General features: G+C 54.4%; 1 protein-coding gene across 1 annotated transcript; it reads left to right on the forward strand.

Moving 5' to 3' along the window:
• Positions 1-3,529: 3,529 nt before the first annotated feature.
• Positions 3,530-13,404, forward strand: Hdgf (heparin binding growth factor). The gene is made up of 6 exons (XM_046422028.2): positions 3,530-3,755; positions 10,248-10,324; positions 10,480-10,618; positions 11,272-11,457; positions 11,694-11,929; positions 12,121-13,404. The coding sequence occupies exons 1-6, from the start codon at positions 3,669-3,671 to the stop codon at positions 12,125-12,127; spliced, it is 732 nt and encodes a 243-aa protein (XP_046277984.1). The 5' UTR covers positions 3,530-3,668; the 3' UTR covers positions 12,128-13,404.
• The last annotated feature ends 1,697 nt before the right edge of the window (positions 13,405-15,101 follow it).

Genomic DNA, 15,101 nt, shown 5'->3' on the forward strand with positions numbered 1-15,101 from the left:
CAGGCTCATTCCCGCCCATGTAACTGACCCTCTGAGGCTCCTGGCTTGGTTGTTAGGGGCAGCTGTGAGTTGGTGGATGATGTAAGAAGAACTTAGATATTAAATTGCAACCAAGGCCTGGGAGATTATTGCAACAAAGGGAAACTCCATTTGTATTATTGCAGCCAGCATCTGCAGTGTGCATTGAATGAGAGGCCCAAGAAATTTGTTGCAGTAAGAATTTAGAAGCCTTATTACCACCTCCAAAGTAGAGAAATGAGCAGGACCCTTGGATTTAACTAAATTGACATGTGCTCAATTGGAAAATAGTTTAAAATTAGGTTTGTTGCAGTGAAACTGCCTATTTATAATACCAACCTGGACACTTAAAGGAAACCTATTGTGGGCTGGGGCTGTAGCACAGTGGTAGAGCACCTGCCTTGCACATGTGAGGTACTGGGTTCTATCCTCAGCACCACATAAAAATGGTAAGTAAAGATATTGTGTCCATCTAAAACTAAAACAAAAACAAAAACAACAAAAAAAAACCTATTGTGACACTGATCTTACCTTTGAAACATCTTTAAGAATTTGTAAACTGGGTGTGGTGGCTCATACCTGTAATCCCAGCAGCTCAGGGGGCTGAAACAGGAGGATTGCAAATTTGAGGCCAGCCTCAGTAATTGAGGGAGACCCTGGCTCAAAATAAAAAGGCCTGGGGATGTAGCTAGCTGAATAGTAAAGCACTCCTGGGTTCAATGTCTAGTACCAAAAAAAAAAAAAAAAAAAAAGTGACTAGATTCTCTCCTAACAATAACATCAAATAGGATTAGCCTGGCAATCTGTTCTATCACACTAGTGCATTTCAAACTGGAATGCATTGGAAAGTAAACACCAACTGGAATCTAGTTACTCTGTTGCAACAAGTTTAGATTTGCTATGGAAACAAATTTACAAGTCTGTGTCTGAGGGACTGCATGGTGCTTTATTGCAACAGGAGCTTGCAGAATGCCACACTGTGCCAATAGGGTCTTATGTGCCGGTGGCCAGGGCCAGAAGGACTCCTATCACAGGGGGAACCATCCTCAGAGGCCACAGTGTTATAAAGGCAACACTTGAGAAATGCACTGCCGTGGGCATGAAGACAGCCAAGTGCTTGCACAGGACTCTTGAGAACAAGGGCAGGCCTCCACTAGTGATAAAGTCACTCTGGGCCTCTGATGTTGGCAGGGCAGTCAAGAATCCCATCTGACAGTGAAAACAGAAGCTTAGAAAAGTTCAGGGAGTTGCCCAAGTTCTCATGATTGGTGAACCTCAGTGTAGAATGTGGACCTGGGCCTTTGGGCTATATCTTGCACTTTTTTTTTTTTTTTTTAACAGGGAAACTTTTCATATGCTTTGAAATAAGATCTGGAAATTTGTTGGGGACCAAATGCATATTTTACCTATTCAAACCTTGCATATTTCGTTGCAAAATTTTAAGGATCCGCATGTACTGTAAGACCCATTTCCTTTCTCTTATTTTTTGCATGGTACTGGAGATTGAACTCAAGGGCACTCTACTACTGACCTACATCTCCAGCCCTTTTTACTTTTTGTTTTGTGACAGGGTCTTGCTAGATTACCCAGGCTGTTCTCAAATTTGCTCTCTTCCTGCATCAGCCTTCTAAGTCGCTGGGATTATAGGGGTGCATTTCTGGACCCAATTCAAATGCCTTTTTCCTCCCCAGTGTGCTCTACCTGGAATGAAACCCAAGGCTTCAAGCACTCAAACACGGATCCACAGCACCAGCCCTTAAATGCCTTACTCTCCCATCCCTTCAGCACTGGGATTGAACCCCAGGGACACTTTACCACTGAGCTACAACCCCAGCTTTCCCCTCCCCCCTTTTGAGACAGGGTCTGGCTAAATTGCCCAGGTTGGCCTGATCTTCTGATCCTCTGGCCTTGGACTCCCAAATTGGGGGGATTACAGGCCTGGGCCACCACACCCAGCCACACACCTTAATTCTAAGAGACTATAGGTATCTAGAATTTGAGTACTGCAAAGATGTAATTACAATAGTCTTATTTGGCTTAATGGGAGGAGACCTGAGTTCAAGGTCTTTTTTTTTTTTTTTTTAGTTGTAAAAGGACAGAATGCCTTAATTTTGTTTATTTTTGTGTGGTTCTAAGGATCAAACCACTGCCTCACACGTGCTAGGCAAGCGCTCTGCCACTGAGCTACAGCCCCAGCCCTGAGTTCAAGGTCTTTAACCTTCAAGGACTCTATCACTTTTTAGTATATAACCTAGGCCAAAATGTAGTCTTCCAGAATTTGGGAAAACCCTACTCATTCTTTTTATTTTTCGGTACTGGGATTTAACCCAGAGGGGCTTTAACCACTGAGCTCCATCCTCCAGCTCTTTTTATTTATTTATTTATTTATTTTTTGAGACAGGTCTCACTAAATTGCTGAGGTTGGCCTCCAACTTGCGATAGAACTTTCAATCCTATCTCAGCCTCCAGAGTCACTGGGATTACAGGAGTGCGCCATCAACCCTGGCTACTCTACTTTCTTTAAGGCCAAACTCAAACTCATCACATTTAAGAAATGTGCTCCAACCCCCCAGGAGAGATTACGCCCGGTTCCTCGGACTTCAAGTAGATAAAGTTCTGGATTTACTGTCGTCTGTCTTTTCTCTCTAGAACGGAGCTCTTTGAATTAGCTAGTCGTGGAGCCCTTGCTCTTTTGCTAGGAAACAGCACAGAGAACCGAGATCAAATGAACCCATGAAGTAGCCACTTGATGTCACAACCCTTTGGACATCTGACTACCAAACTCGACCCTTTCCTCTAGAGGGAAGGCTGATGTAGAGCTCAAACCCAGACGTCCGCAGTGCCGCCCCACAGACTGTAAGCGCGTTGAGGTCCAGGGTGGACCTCTGCGTGCAGCGGTGCCGTGCCCACGCCTCTAGCCCAGTGCGCCTAGCACGCTGCCAAGAACCGCGGGTGCCAAGCAAATATTAGTGGATTGGGATGGAGCAGAGGGCAGGGTGACGCTGCGACTAGACGTCCAACTCGGCCGCGCCGGTGCCGGGGTAGTGAGCACGCCGCGGAGCCGGGGGAGGGGTGAGGGCCGCTCCGTCCAGCCGGGCGCCAGCTCCTCCGGGGCGGGCAGGCACCCACCGACAGCAGGCACACAAAGCCCGCTCGGCGCGCTCGGCAATCAGCTCCTCAGGCCTGTGTCGCCACGCGCCGCCAGGCGGCTCCAGGTTGGGCGCCGGGCTGTGGCAGGCACTGGGCGTCAAGCAGCTGCGCGCATCAAACCACCGCGGGAGGGAGCGCGAAGCGGGGAGGAGGAGTGGGCCCGGAGGAGGGAGGAGGGAGGAGGAGGAGGAGGAGTGGGACCGGGCGGGGGGTGGAGGAAGAGGCCTCGCGCAGAGGAGGGAGCAATTGAATTTCAAACACAAACAACTGCACGAGCGCGCACCCACCGCGCCGAAGCGTTGCCCCGATCCGCGCCCGCCCCGTCCGTGCGGCGCGCGGGCGGAGACGCCGTGGCCGCGCCGGAGCTCGGGCCGGGGGCCACCATCGAGGCGGGGGCCGCGCGAGGGCCGGAGCGGAGCGGCGCCGCCACCGCCGCTCGCGCAAACTTGGGCTCGCGCTTCCCGGCCCGGCGCGGAGCCCGGGGTGCCCGGAGCCCCGCCATGTCGCGATCCAACCGGCAGAAGGAGTACAAATGCGGGGACCTGGTGTTCGCCAAGATGAAGGGCTACCCACACTGGCCAGCCCGGGTGAGCAGCGCGGCCCGTCGCCCCCGATCCCCTGCGGGCTGGGGTTGCATAACACGGGGAGGGCACGAGCGCTCCGCGTGGAGCGGGCGGAGGGGGCAGGGGCAGGGGCATCTGGGTCCCAGACTCTTGCAGCCGCCTTCGAGCCCACCCGCGGGTTATATAATGGTGGAGCGGGCGGGGGTCCGACACCCGGAGGGTACGGCGTCGGCGCGTGGAGGCGTGTGCGCGGCGTGGGGCTCCGAGGGCGCCGGTCACTTCCCGGCCCCGTCTCCGCGTGCTCAGTTCCGCCCCCAGCCCCCATAGTCGCCGAGGCTCCGGGCGCGCAGTCTGCGTTCGGGCCGGTGGTGGTGGAGCTCCTCCCACCGCGCCCCCCAGCGCCGCCGCTACCCCCTTTTGGAACTCCCCTCGTGATCCCCACTTTCTCCGTCGACTGTCGCCCCCAGTTCAAACTCCTCTTCTTGGGGAAACTGTTACGGAGGGTCCCAGCCCAGAGAGGGCTAGATGGAGGCGGAGTTCACTTCTAGAAAACTTTGGCTTGGGGCATCTGTCTCTAAGAGGTCTGAAGTTAGGAGGGTCCAAGAATGGTGGGGGGTGGCGGAAGAAGGGATCTAGCCTTCTGGCTCGGAATCTTTCCTCCCGAACCCGTCAGCTTTCAGCTATACAAAAGTATTCCTCCATGTTCCACCAACTCAAATTTGGGTCTGAAGGCGTCAGGGCCCCATGTGGGTTGGGAAGTCCGTTTCAGTCTGCCTTAGTGGGTGGTAGGGGGTGCCTGGGTTGCACCCCCTTCTCGTAGGAGCATCTCCCGCCAGAATCGTCTGGTCTCCCGCCATGTGGTTGATTGAGCCCGCCAACAGAAGGGCCTCCCCCCTTCCAGCACCTGGCCAGGTGGGAGGGTGGGGCCCTAAAGCCAAGCATTTGGTGTTTATCACCTTTCCCCTAGGGGCTGAGATAGGTTAAGTATGGAGGGTGGAAAGTTGCCAGATGCTGAAGAAGAGTGGGGGTGGCATGGGAGTAGTGGCCCAGCAACTTATTTTAGAGTTAGTGTGGAGGGGCCTTTGGCATCCGGCAAGGGCATGACTCAGCCCCCTATAGGGGAGGACTCTTGTAGAGTGAAATCCAAGGGCAGAAATTGGTGGAGGGAGAGGGCCGAGTACAGGACTATTTTGTGGCTTGGGGTTCCTTGTCTCAGAGTTGCAGCTCTCTGTTCATTTGGCCCAAACTGCTCTGAGCCTGGGGTATTGCCCCAGGCTTATCTGAGTCCTGTTCCTTCAGGGTGTCAGGCCAACTTGGTCACTGAAAGAATTCCAGACCCCTCTTTATTCTGTACCCTCTTCTGGGGAGTCTGTCTAAGCCTATGTTCCTTGAGCTCCTTGTTCCCTGAGACTTGCAGTTGGATCAACTAAGGCCTGACCTGGAATGGGAATGTTAAGTGCCGGGAAAAGTGGGGTCCTCCCATTTTCCAGGGCTTCCTAATGGGCTGAGGCAGGGGGACATTGTGAGGAAGCAGCCGTAGGCAGGAGTGTGTGTATGCAAACGTGTGTGGCCTGTGAACACTCATGTACTTTACCCAGCACCCTTTGATCCAACTGCCTTCTTGGCCCTGGTGGGCAGGGCAAGAACTGAACCCAGATCCCCGCAGCTTCTCCCTCCTGGGGGTGAGACAAAGTCCAGAGGCTGGGGAGGAGGTAGTAGCTAGAATGTGGGTTACAGGGAACCCTTACTAGGTCAGATAAGAAAGAAAAAGGGTAGGAGCACTTTAGGGGACTCACAGTGACCCCTGTGAGGAAGACTTAGGTTTCTGGTGTCCTTTGGAGTGAGGGCAGTGTCTGGGACTGTGGATACCCATCCATTTCATCCCACCCTGCCGCTGCCAGGTTAGGATAGGGGAGGCAGAGTCTTCCTCCATTGAGGCCTGTTAAGATTTAACATTTATTTTATATATTTGTTTCTGTGATTCTGAGAACTGAACCCAGGGAATTGAACCCAGGGCCTCATTCATGCTAGGCAAGCACCTTACCTCTGAGCTATAACCCCAGCTCTAGGCCCTGACTTTTTGATTGTATCCCCCCTACCACCACCTGTTTTTTGAATCCAGGGCTTCAAGCATGCTAGGCGAGCTCTCTTGCTGCTCGCTGGTCAGAGACCTGGACCTTTTTAGATAAAGTTGGGATCCTGAGGGAGGTTGGGCTGGATCTCAAAGCGATAAGGCCTAACACTGCATGGCTTTGGCTATTGAGTGTTACAATGGGGGAGGGGTACACCTCAGGCTGTTACCTCCCAGATATATCTCCCTTGATCCCTAAAAGAACAAAGTTTTTAAGATTTTTGTGTGTATATATATATATATATATTTTAAGTTGTAGATGAACACGATATCTTTATTTGTTTGTTTCATGTGGTGCTGAGGATCAAACCCAGCGCCTCCCACGTGCCAGGCAAGTTGCTCTACCACTGAGCCAAACCCCAGCCCCAAGAACAAAGCTTTTAAAAAGAGAGACAAGGCTGGGTCTCCTCACCATTCCTTGGATCCTGTCTCAGTTGCTCATGGTGGCAGAGCCTGAGGGACCTCATTCTGAAGGACCCTGTTCTGAGAGAGATGAGGGGAACCTCCATGCACCCCAGCTGCTGGGGTGGGCAGCCAGAATCCTCAGCGCGGACTTTGCCTTCCTCAGTCCCTGCTTTGAGGAGCATGGGTGATTCTGGGAGAGGCTAGAAGGGCCACGTGGTAGCAGGACCTGCCTTGAAGGATGGGGTGACTCCATCTTAACCTTTTCCTTTCCCTCTTCTTCCTGTGCAGCCTCCTGGGGGATCTCCAGGCACTTAACAGTTAACCTCTAACACTCAGGGATTTCCCCCCAAGGCTCCTTCCTCCTCTCTTTGCTTCCTGTTTCAAAATCCCAGAAAACAGTCCTGAGCAGCCCCTAGGACCTCTCCCCCCCAATCTTCCCTCTGTCTGCCTCCCCCCCACCCTCTATTCTCTGCCCTTGGGCTTGCCACACTTCCTGGCCCCAACTGTCTGAACTGCCTTTCCACTCCCCACCCCTGATTTTCTGGTTCCTGGGTCAGGTCGGCCCTGGTCCTGGGTGTGGTGGTCAGAACCTGGCTGGTAGCCAGAGTGTGGTTGGCCTTCCCTCTGCACTCCTAAGTGTTGGGTAGGTGACCCTGAGCCTGCCTTTGGTCTGAGGCTGGGGGTGGGGTGCGTCCCTCCCCAATTCCTCACTTGAACATTGCAGATCCCTCTGTGGGCCTCGAGGGCTTGGCAGGATGGTGTTGCAGGCTCTCAGGCCTGGATGATGAGGTGGGGCAGTGCCAAGGAGGTGGGGCTGGGAGTGGAAGGGCTGGGGCCTGAGAACTAACTCCCCAGGATCCCTAGAGGAGGCGAGAGGTTGCAGAGCCCCCTTCTCTGTTGTCTGGTGGAGGGGGTACAGTGGGGTCTCCACATCTGGCCCCACCCTGACCCACTTATCCTTGACTCACAGGTTCTGAGTCACAACCTGGATGTGAAGGCTCCACCTGGAAAACAGACTTGTTGGGGTACAGGGCTCCCCCGAGACCTCATATCCTCTCTATGTCTAGGAAGAACTGCCCTTGGCTTCCAAGTATAAGAAAACGCTTCCTTTGTAGCTTGAGAGATGGAGGTACCCTTACAGAAGGAATCATTGCATTCCATCCTCTAATGGCCCTTCCCCGCAGTGCCTACATTCAAGGGGGGAGATGCCCATCTTGCCCAGGCCTGGTCCTTTGCCCTCTTTCTCAGATCCATCCTTTATGTAGCTGCAAGTCAGCAGGGAGGGTGTATCTGGTGTGTCTCATTCTATTTTTAATTCCATCCGTTCTTTTCTTTCTCCCCACCCTTGGGGCTGGGCAGCTGGTGGCCTCCTGGGTCCCCTGTCACACTGCTCATGTTCAGTTATCTGAGTTTGCTTTCCATAGGAAGCTTTGGTGGTCAGGTGCTTTGCAGTGGGTTCTCCTGGATTCTCACGTCTGACCCTCCCCCACCTGTCCCTTCTTCCTGAGGCTGTTCTCTCTCTCTCTCTCTCTCTCTCTCTCTCTCTCTCTCTCTCTCTCTCTCTCTCTCATCTTTTTTGTTGTTTAGATGGACACAATATTTTTATGTGGTGCTGAGGATGGAACCCAGGGCCGCTCACGTGCTGGGCGAAGCTCTACCACCGAGCTACAGCCCCAGCCCCTCAGTTTCTCTTTTGAGCACATTTACCGTGAGCGCCGGTGCCCTGGCACAGGTGTGGACACGACGGCAGCAGCGATCAAAGTTCCCCGCTGCACTCCCAGCCTTAGACCCCCACCCCGCCGGTGTCGCACTGATCCTCCCGAGAGGCCCGGGGACCCACCGGCCTTTGCTATTATTGGCCTATCCCTGTCTCCTGGGATCTTGAAGCCCTGGAGGCTCTCATTTTGTTTTTTGCTCCCCCCTCTGAGTGGAGGGTGGGGAGCCTGCTGGTAACCGGAGCCAGGTGTCCTATCCCGCCCCGCCCCCACTACAGGTCTGGGTTCTTGAGGGCAAGTCCCCCCACCCGGACCTTCAGCCCTAACTGTGGTTTCAGGCACCGCCGGGACCCAGGTGCCAGACTCCAGGCTTGGGGGTGGGGTGTGTGTTAGTGTCCCCTCCTCCCCAATCCGGATAGAGGGCCTGGGGGGAGGGGCGGTCACATTCCTGGTTGCTGAGTGGCCCCGGGGGCGGGGTTGGGTTGTCATGGCGATGGGGATCGTGTTTGTGGGGGGAACTGCGTGCCTTTCCACCCCCTGCTCTCACACCCCAGCGTCTCCTGGTCATAGGGAGGGCCCAGTTTGTGCTGGGCCTTCCTGGGGGGGAGGGGCTGGACCTCTGTCCCCAGAGGCCACGGGGCAAGGGGGGAGGTGCCAGGAGCCTGAAGACTGCCCAGTCTGGGGCAAGACGCCCCTCAGATTCGAGCGAGGGCCCCATCCCCACTCTTGGGTGTGTCTCGCTCACTCCCAGCTGCCTCGTCTCCCCAGATCCCCCGCCAGGCCTTCTGTCCCCGTCTCTGTGTGCTAATCACTGCCTTCGCCTGTCTGTCTCCCTCCTGTCTGCGCCTGGGGCCCCAGTCAACATGGCCACCTGGCCTCTGTCCGGCGGGAAGCCAGGCTGCTGGGGCTGTTGCAAGTGTTGCTGGGAGTTGTAGTCCCCACACAGCCCCCAGCTCAGCTTGGCTGGAGCTTCCAGGCCCTGCTCTGGGAGAGGCTGGTTAGGACATTGCCTTTCCCATTTCCCTGGCCTCAGACCTCTGCACCTCCCATAGTGCCCCTCTAGGGCCAGGACAGGTAGAGCAGCAGGGGATCAAGTTAGGAGGTACAGGTGTGATATCCAGGCCTCATTAACTTTCCCCTCTTATTTGGGGTAGATCATTTCTTTTCCGGGCTCAGTTTCCTCATCTGTAAAATAAAGGGTTTGACTACTTTGGTGGTTCAAAGTGTTCCCCAGAAGACTTTGGGACTGCTGCTAGAGCTGGGAATGGAAGCGCTCACCTCGCCCCTGCACTCCGGCCAGAGCAGTCTGTTTTTATCTGTACAGATTCATTCAGGAATTTTGGTGCACCTAACTATGTGCTGGGGGTAAAAGCAGGCATGGCCTCTGACCTTGGGGGGGGGGTATAGTCCACGTAGATAATCGGGTAATGTGAGTCAGTGTAAATCTGGATCTGTGAAGGAGAGGTGCTAGGGAGAGATCCTGGGAGCTGACTGGGTCAGGATGGGGAAGCATTTTGGAGGAAGTGATGGTGGGACTGAGGTTGGAAGGCAGATCAGGAGCTAGTGCTGAAAGGACTGTGTCCACAGAACAGGAGGGGCAGCATCTTGAGGGGTTGGTCACAAACACTCATCTGGCCTGTCATGCCAGGCTGTGGTCATTGAAACCCCACAGTCCTGTGGCTTAAATATGTGTGACCATCTCCATTGATGGTTGAAGAAACTGAGACAGAAAGGTTCAGTAAGTTGCCCAAGGTCAACAACTATGGGTGGCACAGCTGAGATCAGACCTGCAGTTGTGAAGAAGAGGTGGAACAGGTGACCCTAGTCGTACGAGACCCTACTGAAAGGGGATGAGATGTGTGGGTCAGCATTTTGAAGATTGTAGCAGGGCGAAAAAGGAATCTGAGAGAGGAGGTCGAGGCTGTGGTTTTAGTCCAGGCACAAGAGATGTCAATGACTGGACCAGGATGGGTGGCAGAGCTGTGGAGCTTTGAGGTAGAGACCTGGACATGTTGGGCAACAGGTGCTGTCTGGTTTTGGAGGCGAAGGAGGAACCCTGGGTTTCCGTTAGACTTTCATGTCAGGCTTGATTTGAACCAAGTTCCATTTCTAAAAACGGTTCACAAAGCTCCTTGGTGATCGTCGGGGTTCCCACTCTGTCTGGCCTGACACCAGTGACCAGGCCTGAGAGGTCAGTTCCCCTGCCAGCTCAGACTTAAGACCTGGGGACTCCAGGTCACACTCACCTCCCTCATCTCACCCCAGATTGATGAGATGCCTGAGGCCGCAGTGAAATCAACCGCCAACAAATACCAAGTCTTTTTTTTCGGGACCCACGAGACGTGAGTGAGGGGTCAGCTGGGTGTGGGGGGAGATACCACGGGGGGGGGCCACTTTGGGGAGAGAGAGAGGTGGCGACAGTGCCCCCTCTGCACCGGGCTGTTGCAGCTCAGGGGCAGCGAGGGGCTCCAGAGCACAGTCTCCCATCTCTTACCAGGGCATTCCTGGGCCCCAAAGACCTCTTCCCTTACGAGGAGTCCAAGGAGAAGTTTGGCAAGCCCAACAAGAGGAAAGGGTTCAGCGAGGGGCTGTGGGAGATCGAGAACAACCCTACTGTCAAGGCTTCTGGCTACCAGGTGAGCTGCTATCTGCCCCAAAGAGCCCTGGAAAGAGGTGTGGCTGCGGGCTCCGGGAGCCAGCCACAGGTGGTGCTCGGCCTCAGAACACCAGGACTTGGTGTAGGAGCTCATGGGGTGGTGGGTGGGGCTTCCTCAGGGGACGGGTCTTGGGGTGTCCTACTGGTGATCAGGATCACTGTCTGACAGCAACCTAGTGGGGGGTGGGTGTGTCAAGAACAGGATGAAGCGGTAAGTGGGGACAGGCCTTTGGTTAGGCCCAGCGTGAGGACAGGACATGGCCTTACTCTTTCCACGAAGGCTTCCAGGAGGAGGTGCTCGTGAGCCGGGCAGGACAAGGCGGGAGGGTGGGGGGCGGGGGTTGGCGGGGAAAGGGTCCCAGCTCCCTATGGGAGAAGTTGACCCGAGGTTTTGCCTCCTGCTCCAGCCCTCCCCCCTCCTGCACAGAGCCCTGCCTGCCCGGCCAGTGGGTTTACCCCGGGGCTAATCCGACAGAGGTGGGTCTCAAATCACTTGTGAGACTGGGCACCTGGGTGGGGGTGGGGGTGAGGTGGGAGAAGGAAGGAGTGAGTGGCTGAGGGGGTGGCCTGGGGAAGGGGCCCGGCCTGGCCGCTGCTGGTGCCACTCAGCAGCCTCTGCTGTCTCTGCCGCAGTCCTCCCAGAAAAAGAGCTGCTCGGAAGAGCCGGAGCCCGAACCCGAGGCTGCAGAGGGCGATGGCGACAAGAAGGGGAACGCGGAGGGCAGTAGTGACGAGGAGGGCAAGCTGGTCATCGACGAGCCGACCAAGGAGAAGAACGAGAAGGGGGCGCTGAAGAGGAGAGCAGGGGACCTGCTGGAGGTAACTGGGCCCCAGGATCCCTGGAGCATGCTCATGGGGCGCCCCCACAGCATCAGGACCCTGCCTCAGGAGTCCCCAGGCTGAGAGGGACATCCAGCCCCTAGCTGAGAAGATGGGATACGGGACTGTGGGTGGCAGCCCAGGAAGGAGCCCCTGAGGAGGAGAGGAGGGGACACAGGTGCGTAGCTGGTGGCTTCTCTCCAGCGGCAGCCCTCCTCTCTGCCCATCCTGCCTAGGACTCCCCTAAACGTCCCAAGGAGGCTGAAGAACCCGAAGGGGAGGAAAAGGAGGCAGCTGCCTTGGAGAGCGAGAGGCCCCTCCCTGGGGAGGTGGAGAAGAATAGCACCCCCTCTGAGCCTGGCTCTGGCCGGGGGCCTCCAGAGGAGGAGGAGGAGGAGGAAGAGGAGGAAGAGGAGGAGGAGGAAACTGCCAAGGTAGATGCAGAGGCCCCGGGCGCCAGAGATCATGAGAGGTGAGTGAGCCCTTTGGCCCCTGGACTGGGAGGGCCCGGCCACCTGCGGAGAAGGAGAAGGGCCTGCAGTGGTCAGCCTCCCACCCGGGAGGCAGGCGGGCTGGGTTCTCCCAGGAGACCCGCACTGGCTGGGGCGAGGCCAGGCAGAGGCCACACCATTAACCCTTCTCCCCTCCAACCCTCCCCCGCAGCCTGTAGCCACCAATGTTTCAAGAGGAGCCCCTGCCCCGTTCCTGCTGCTGTCTGGGTGCTACTGGGGAAACTGGCCATGGCCTGCAAACTGGGAACCCTTTTCCCACCCAACCCATTCTCCTTCTCCATTCACTGTCCCCACTTTAAGTCCAGCCCCCAGAGATTGACCTGGCCCTCACCTCCAGGTACCCCCACTATCTTGAGGCAGGGCCATGTCTTCTGCTCCCTAGGATGAAATGAGGCCATTGTGTCCCTTCCTGCTTGGAGCTGTTTCCCAGAGCTTCTACTGGGGCCTGGGCCCCTGTTTCCACCCGACACTCCTGTCCTATCCCCTAGGCATTTTGGACCTCTGGGTTAAGATCAGGGGTGGGAGTGGAAGAGGAGGAGTGTGAGCAGCGAGGTGGCCCCCCCCCACCCCAGGCCTGGAAGGGGCAATCCCATGAAGGTGGACATCTCTTGAGCTCCTGTCCCCTGCTCCCACACCCATTTTCCCAGCTGCCTGGATTGAGGGAAAGTGGGACATCTCGTAGGGGAGAGGTCCCGGAAATTCTTGATAATTGACAACACCCATTCTTTTGCTGACCCCAGGAGTTCTGGGGGTTGTAGCTGATTGTCAGAAGACTTTGGGGCTTCCAAGTTGTTTGGGCCAAGAACATGCGCTCTGAAGGGCTGACTTCACCCGTTTAGGTGGGAGTACTGAGTGTCTGTTCCCCTTTAGATCTCGGGGGTCAGAGATGGGATGCCCTGGGAAGACCCCTTGCTGTTCCCTCTCCCCACAGTGCTCAAGGCCAGCCTTCAGTCACATATGTCACCCAGACATAAAGGAAAAGACACATTTTTTAGGAGATGTTTTTAATAAAAGAAAATTACAAAAAAAAAATTAATCCCCCCAACCCTTTGTGTGCTACCCCTTCTGGCCCTTTCTTCCCCACCACTGCCCCCATTTCTGAGGTGCACGGGTGGATCCCCTTCTGTTTGGGCTTGACGACTTTCTTTTTGTTGCTGGGGCTTCGGTGTTTCTTCTGGTGTCCTCTCCCATCCACACACCCCGACTTGGTCCCCTCAGTGTTGCCACCAGATCCGATTTGTAACCCACTGAGAGGACAGGGGAGTGCCCTTCCCAGCCTCTTACACGAGTGGTCTCTGCCTCTCTGTCTCTTGTCTCTTCTCTCTGCCCCCTCCCTTGGGCTCTCATGAAAAATTGCTGACGGTAGCTTTGGAAGTTTAGCTCTGAGAACCGTAGACGATTTCAGTTTTAGGAAAATAAAACCCGTTGATTACTACATTGGAATACGGACTGATTTCTTTGGGGGTGTATTGGTTAACTGAAGAAGGGGAGTGGGGAAGGGAATGCACGTGATTTTCACATCACTTTTAGGGGGTGTCAGCCTCCTACATTACCCAGCCATTAGGAACCAAGAATTCTAAAAGGTGGGTGTGGTGCACACCGTAATCTCAGTGACTTGAGAAGCCAGAGTCAGGAGGATGCCAAATTCAAGGCCATCCTTAACAATTTAGTGAGACCATGTCTCAAAAACATAAAAGAAGATGGGGCTGGGGCTCAGTGGTAGCTCACTTGCCTGGCATGTGTGAGGCACTGGATTTGATTCTCAGCACCACATGTAAATAAAGATCTATCAACAAGTAAAAAAAATTTTAAAAGTTCATTAAAAAAAAAACAAGGGGCTAGGGGTGTAGCTCCATGGTACAGCACCCCACAATTCAATCTCCAGTACCAAAGGAAAAAAAAAATTTCAGTATTGCACCTGAAGACTGTCCTATAATAAAACACAGTATATTATATGTAAAAACAATAAGGCGGCAGTATCAGCCACAGCCAATATGGTCATGGAAGTGGACGCTTTGAGCTGGTTGTAGAAATAACTTTGACCCCAAGGGCAGGCCAAAGATAGGCGAAGATAACCTCTCCCTCTGCTAATGCTAGGGTTACTGGTCTTGGGCTACTTGCCACATGACAGACCAGTTGAAAAACAAGGGGTTAAGGCAAGGAATGCAAGTATTTGAGAAGCCATCTGGCCAAGAAAATGGAAGACTCTTGTGCAAAGTCCATCTGGCTGGGAGGCTGGTTTGGGGCAGTTTACAGAGGAGATGGGTGATCCGACTGGTGGGTGCCTTCCCTTAGGGGGAGGTTTGTGGCCAAATGACTCACATTTCATCCTAATCAGCTAGTCAGGAGATGCTTTCTCAGTTCTGCACATCCAAGAACAAAGATCACTCTCCTTGGGCTATTGTCACTGACTAGTTTGTCCACTGCAAGTTCCTAACACCGAAGGACAGATTAGAATGGATAGCTTGGGACTAGGGTTGTGGCTCAGTGGCAGAGCACTGGCCTAGCATGCATGAGGCACTGGGTTCAATCCCTGGCACCACATAAAAATAAATAAAATAAAGGTATTGTGTCCATCTACAAAGAAAAAAATATTAAAAAAAAAAGAATGGATAGCTGCCCAGGCCCTGTTGCTGATCACCAATTCCAAAGAAAGAAAACATTACACCTGACAAGGGTCAAGTCCAGTTAAACAGCTGGTCTGGATTCTTAATTTCGTTAGGGATGCCTGCTACCCTTAACTGGTCATATGAGGATAGGAGAGGAGATTGACAGCTGGAATCCTCCCAGTTCTTCCCAAATTATGTGGACTCTTGAGTTTCCTACCCTATCTGACATTTTGTGTCCAGGTCACGTACTAGCAGTGGAAGGGCCCCTGTCTCATTCCTTCCTCCAAAAAGTCTGACACTTTTTGGATCTGCCATAACCCGCTTCAGCAGAGAAGGGTGTGGACAGAAATGACTGGTCTCGCTGCTTGCGGGGGGGGGGGGGGGGGGGCGGAATGAAGTTATCCTTTGAACAGGAAGCCACAACCAGCTAGAAAATGGAGCCATCCTCTGGAGAAACTACAATTCCCAGCGGCTCCACACAGAGCACGCGCAGGCGCGTCCCCTCCCTCGCCGCCTTCAACTC

The sequence above is a fragment of the Marmota monax genome, unplaced genomic scaffold, assembly GCF_021218885.2.
Source record: "Marmota monax isolate L192 unplaced genomic scaffold, Marmota_monax_Labrador192_F-V1.1 WCK01_AAM20220418_F8-fsc00108, whole genome shotgun sequence".
In the NCBI taxonomy this organism is placed as follows: Eukaryota; Metazoa; Chordata; class Mammalia; order Rodentia; family Sciuridae; genus Marmota; species Marmota monax.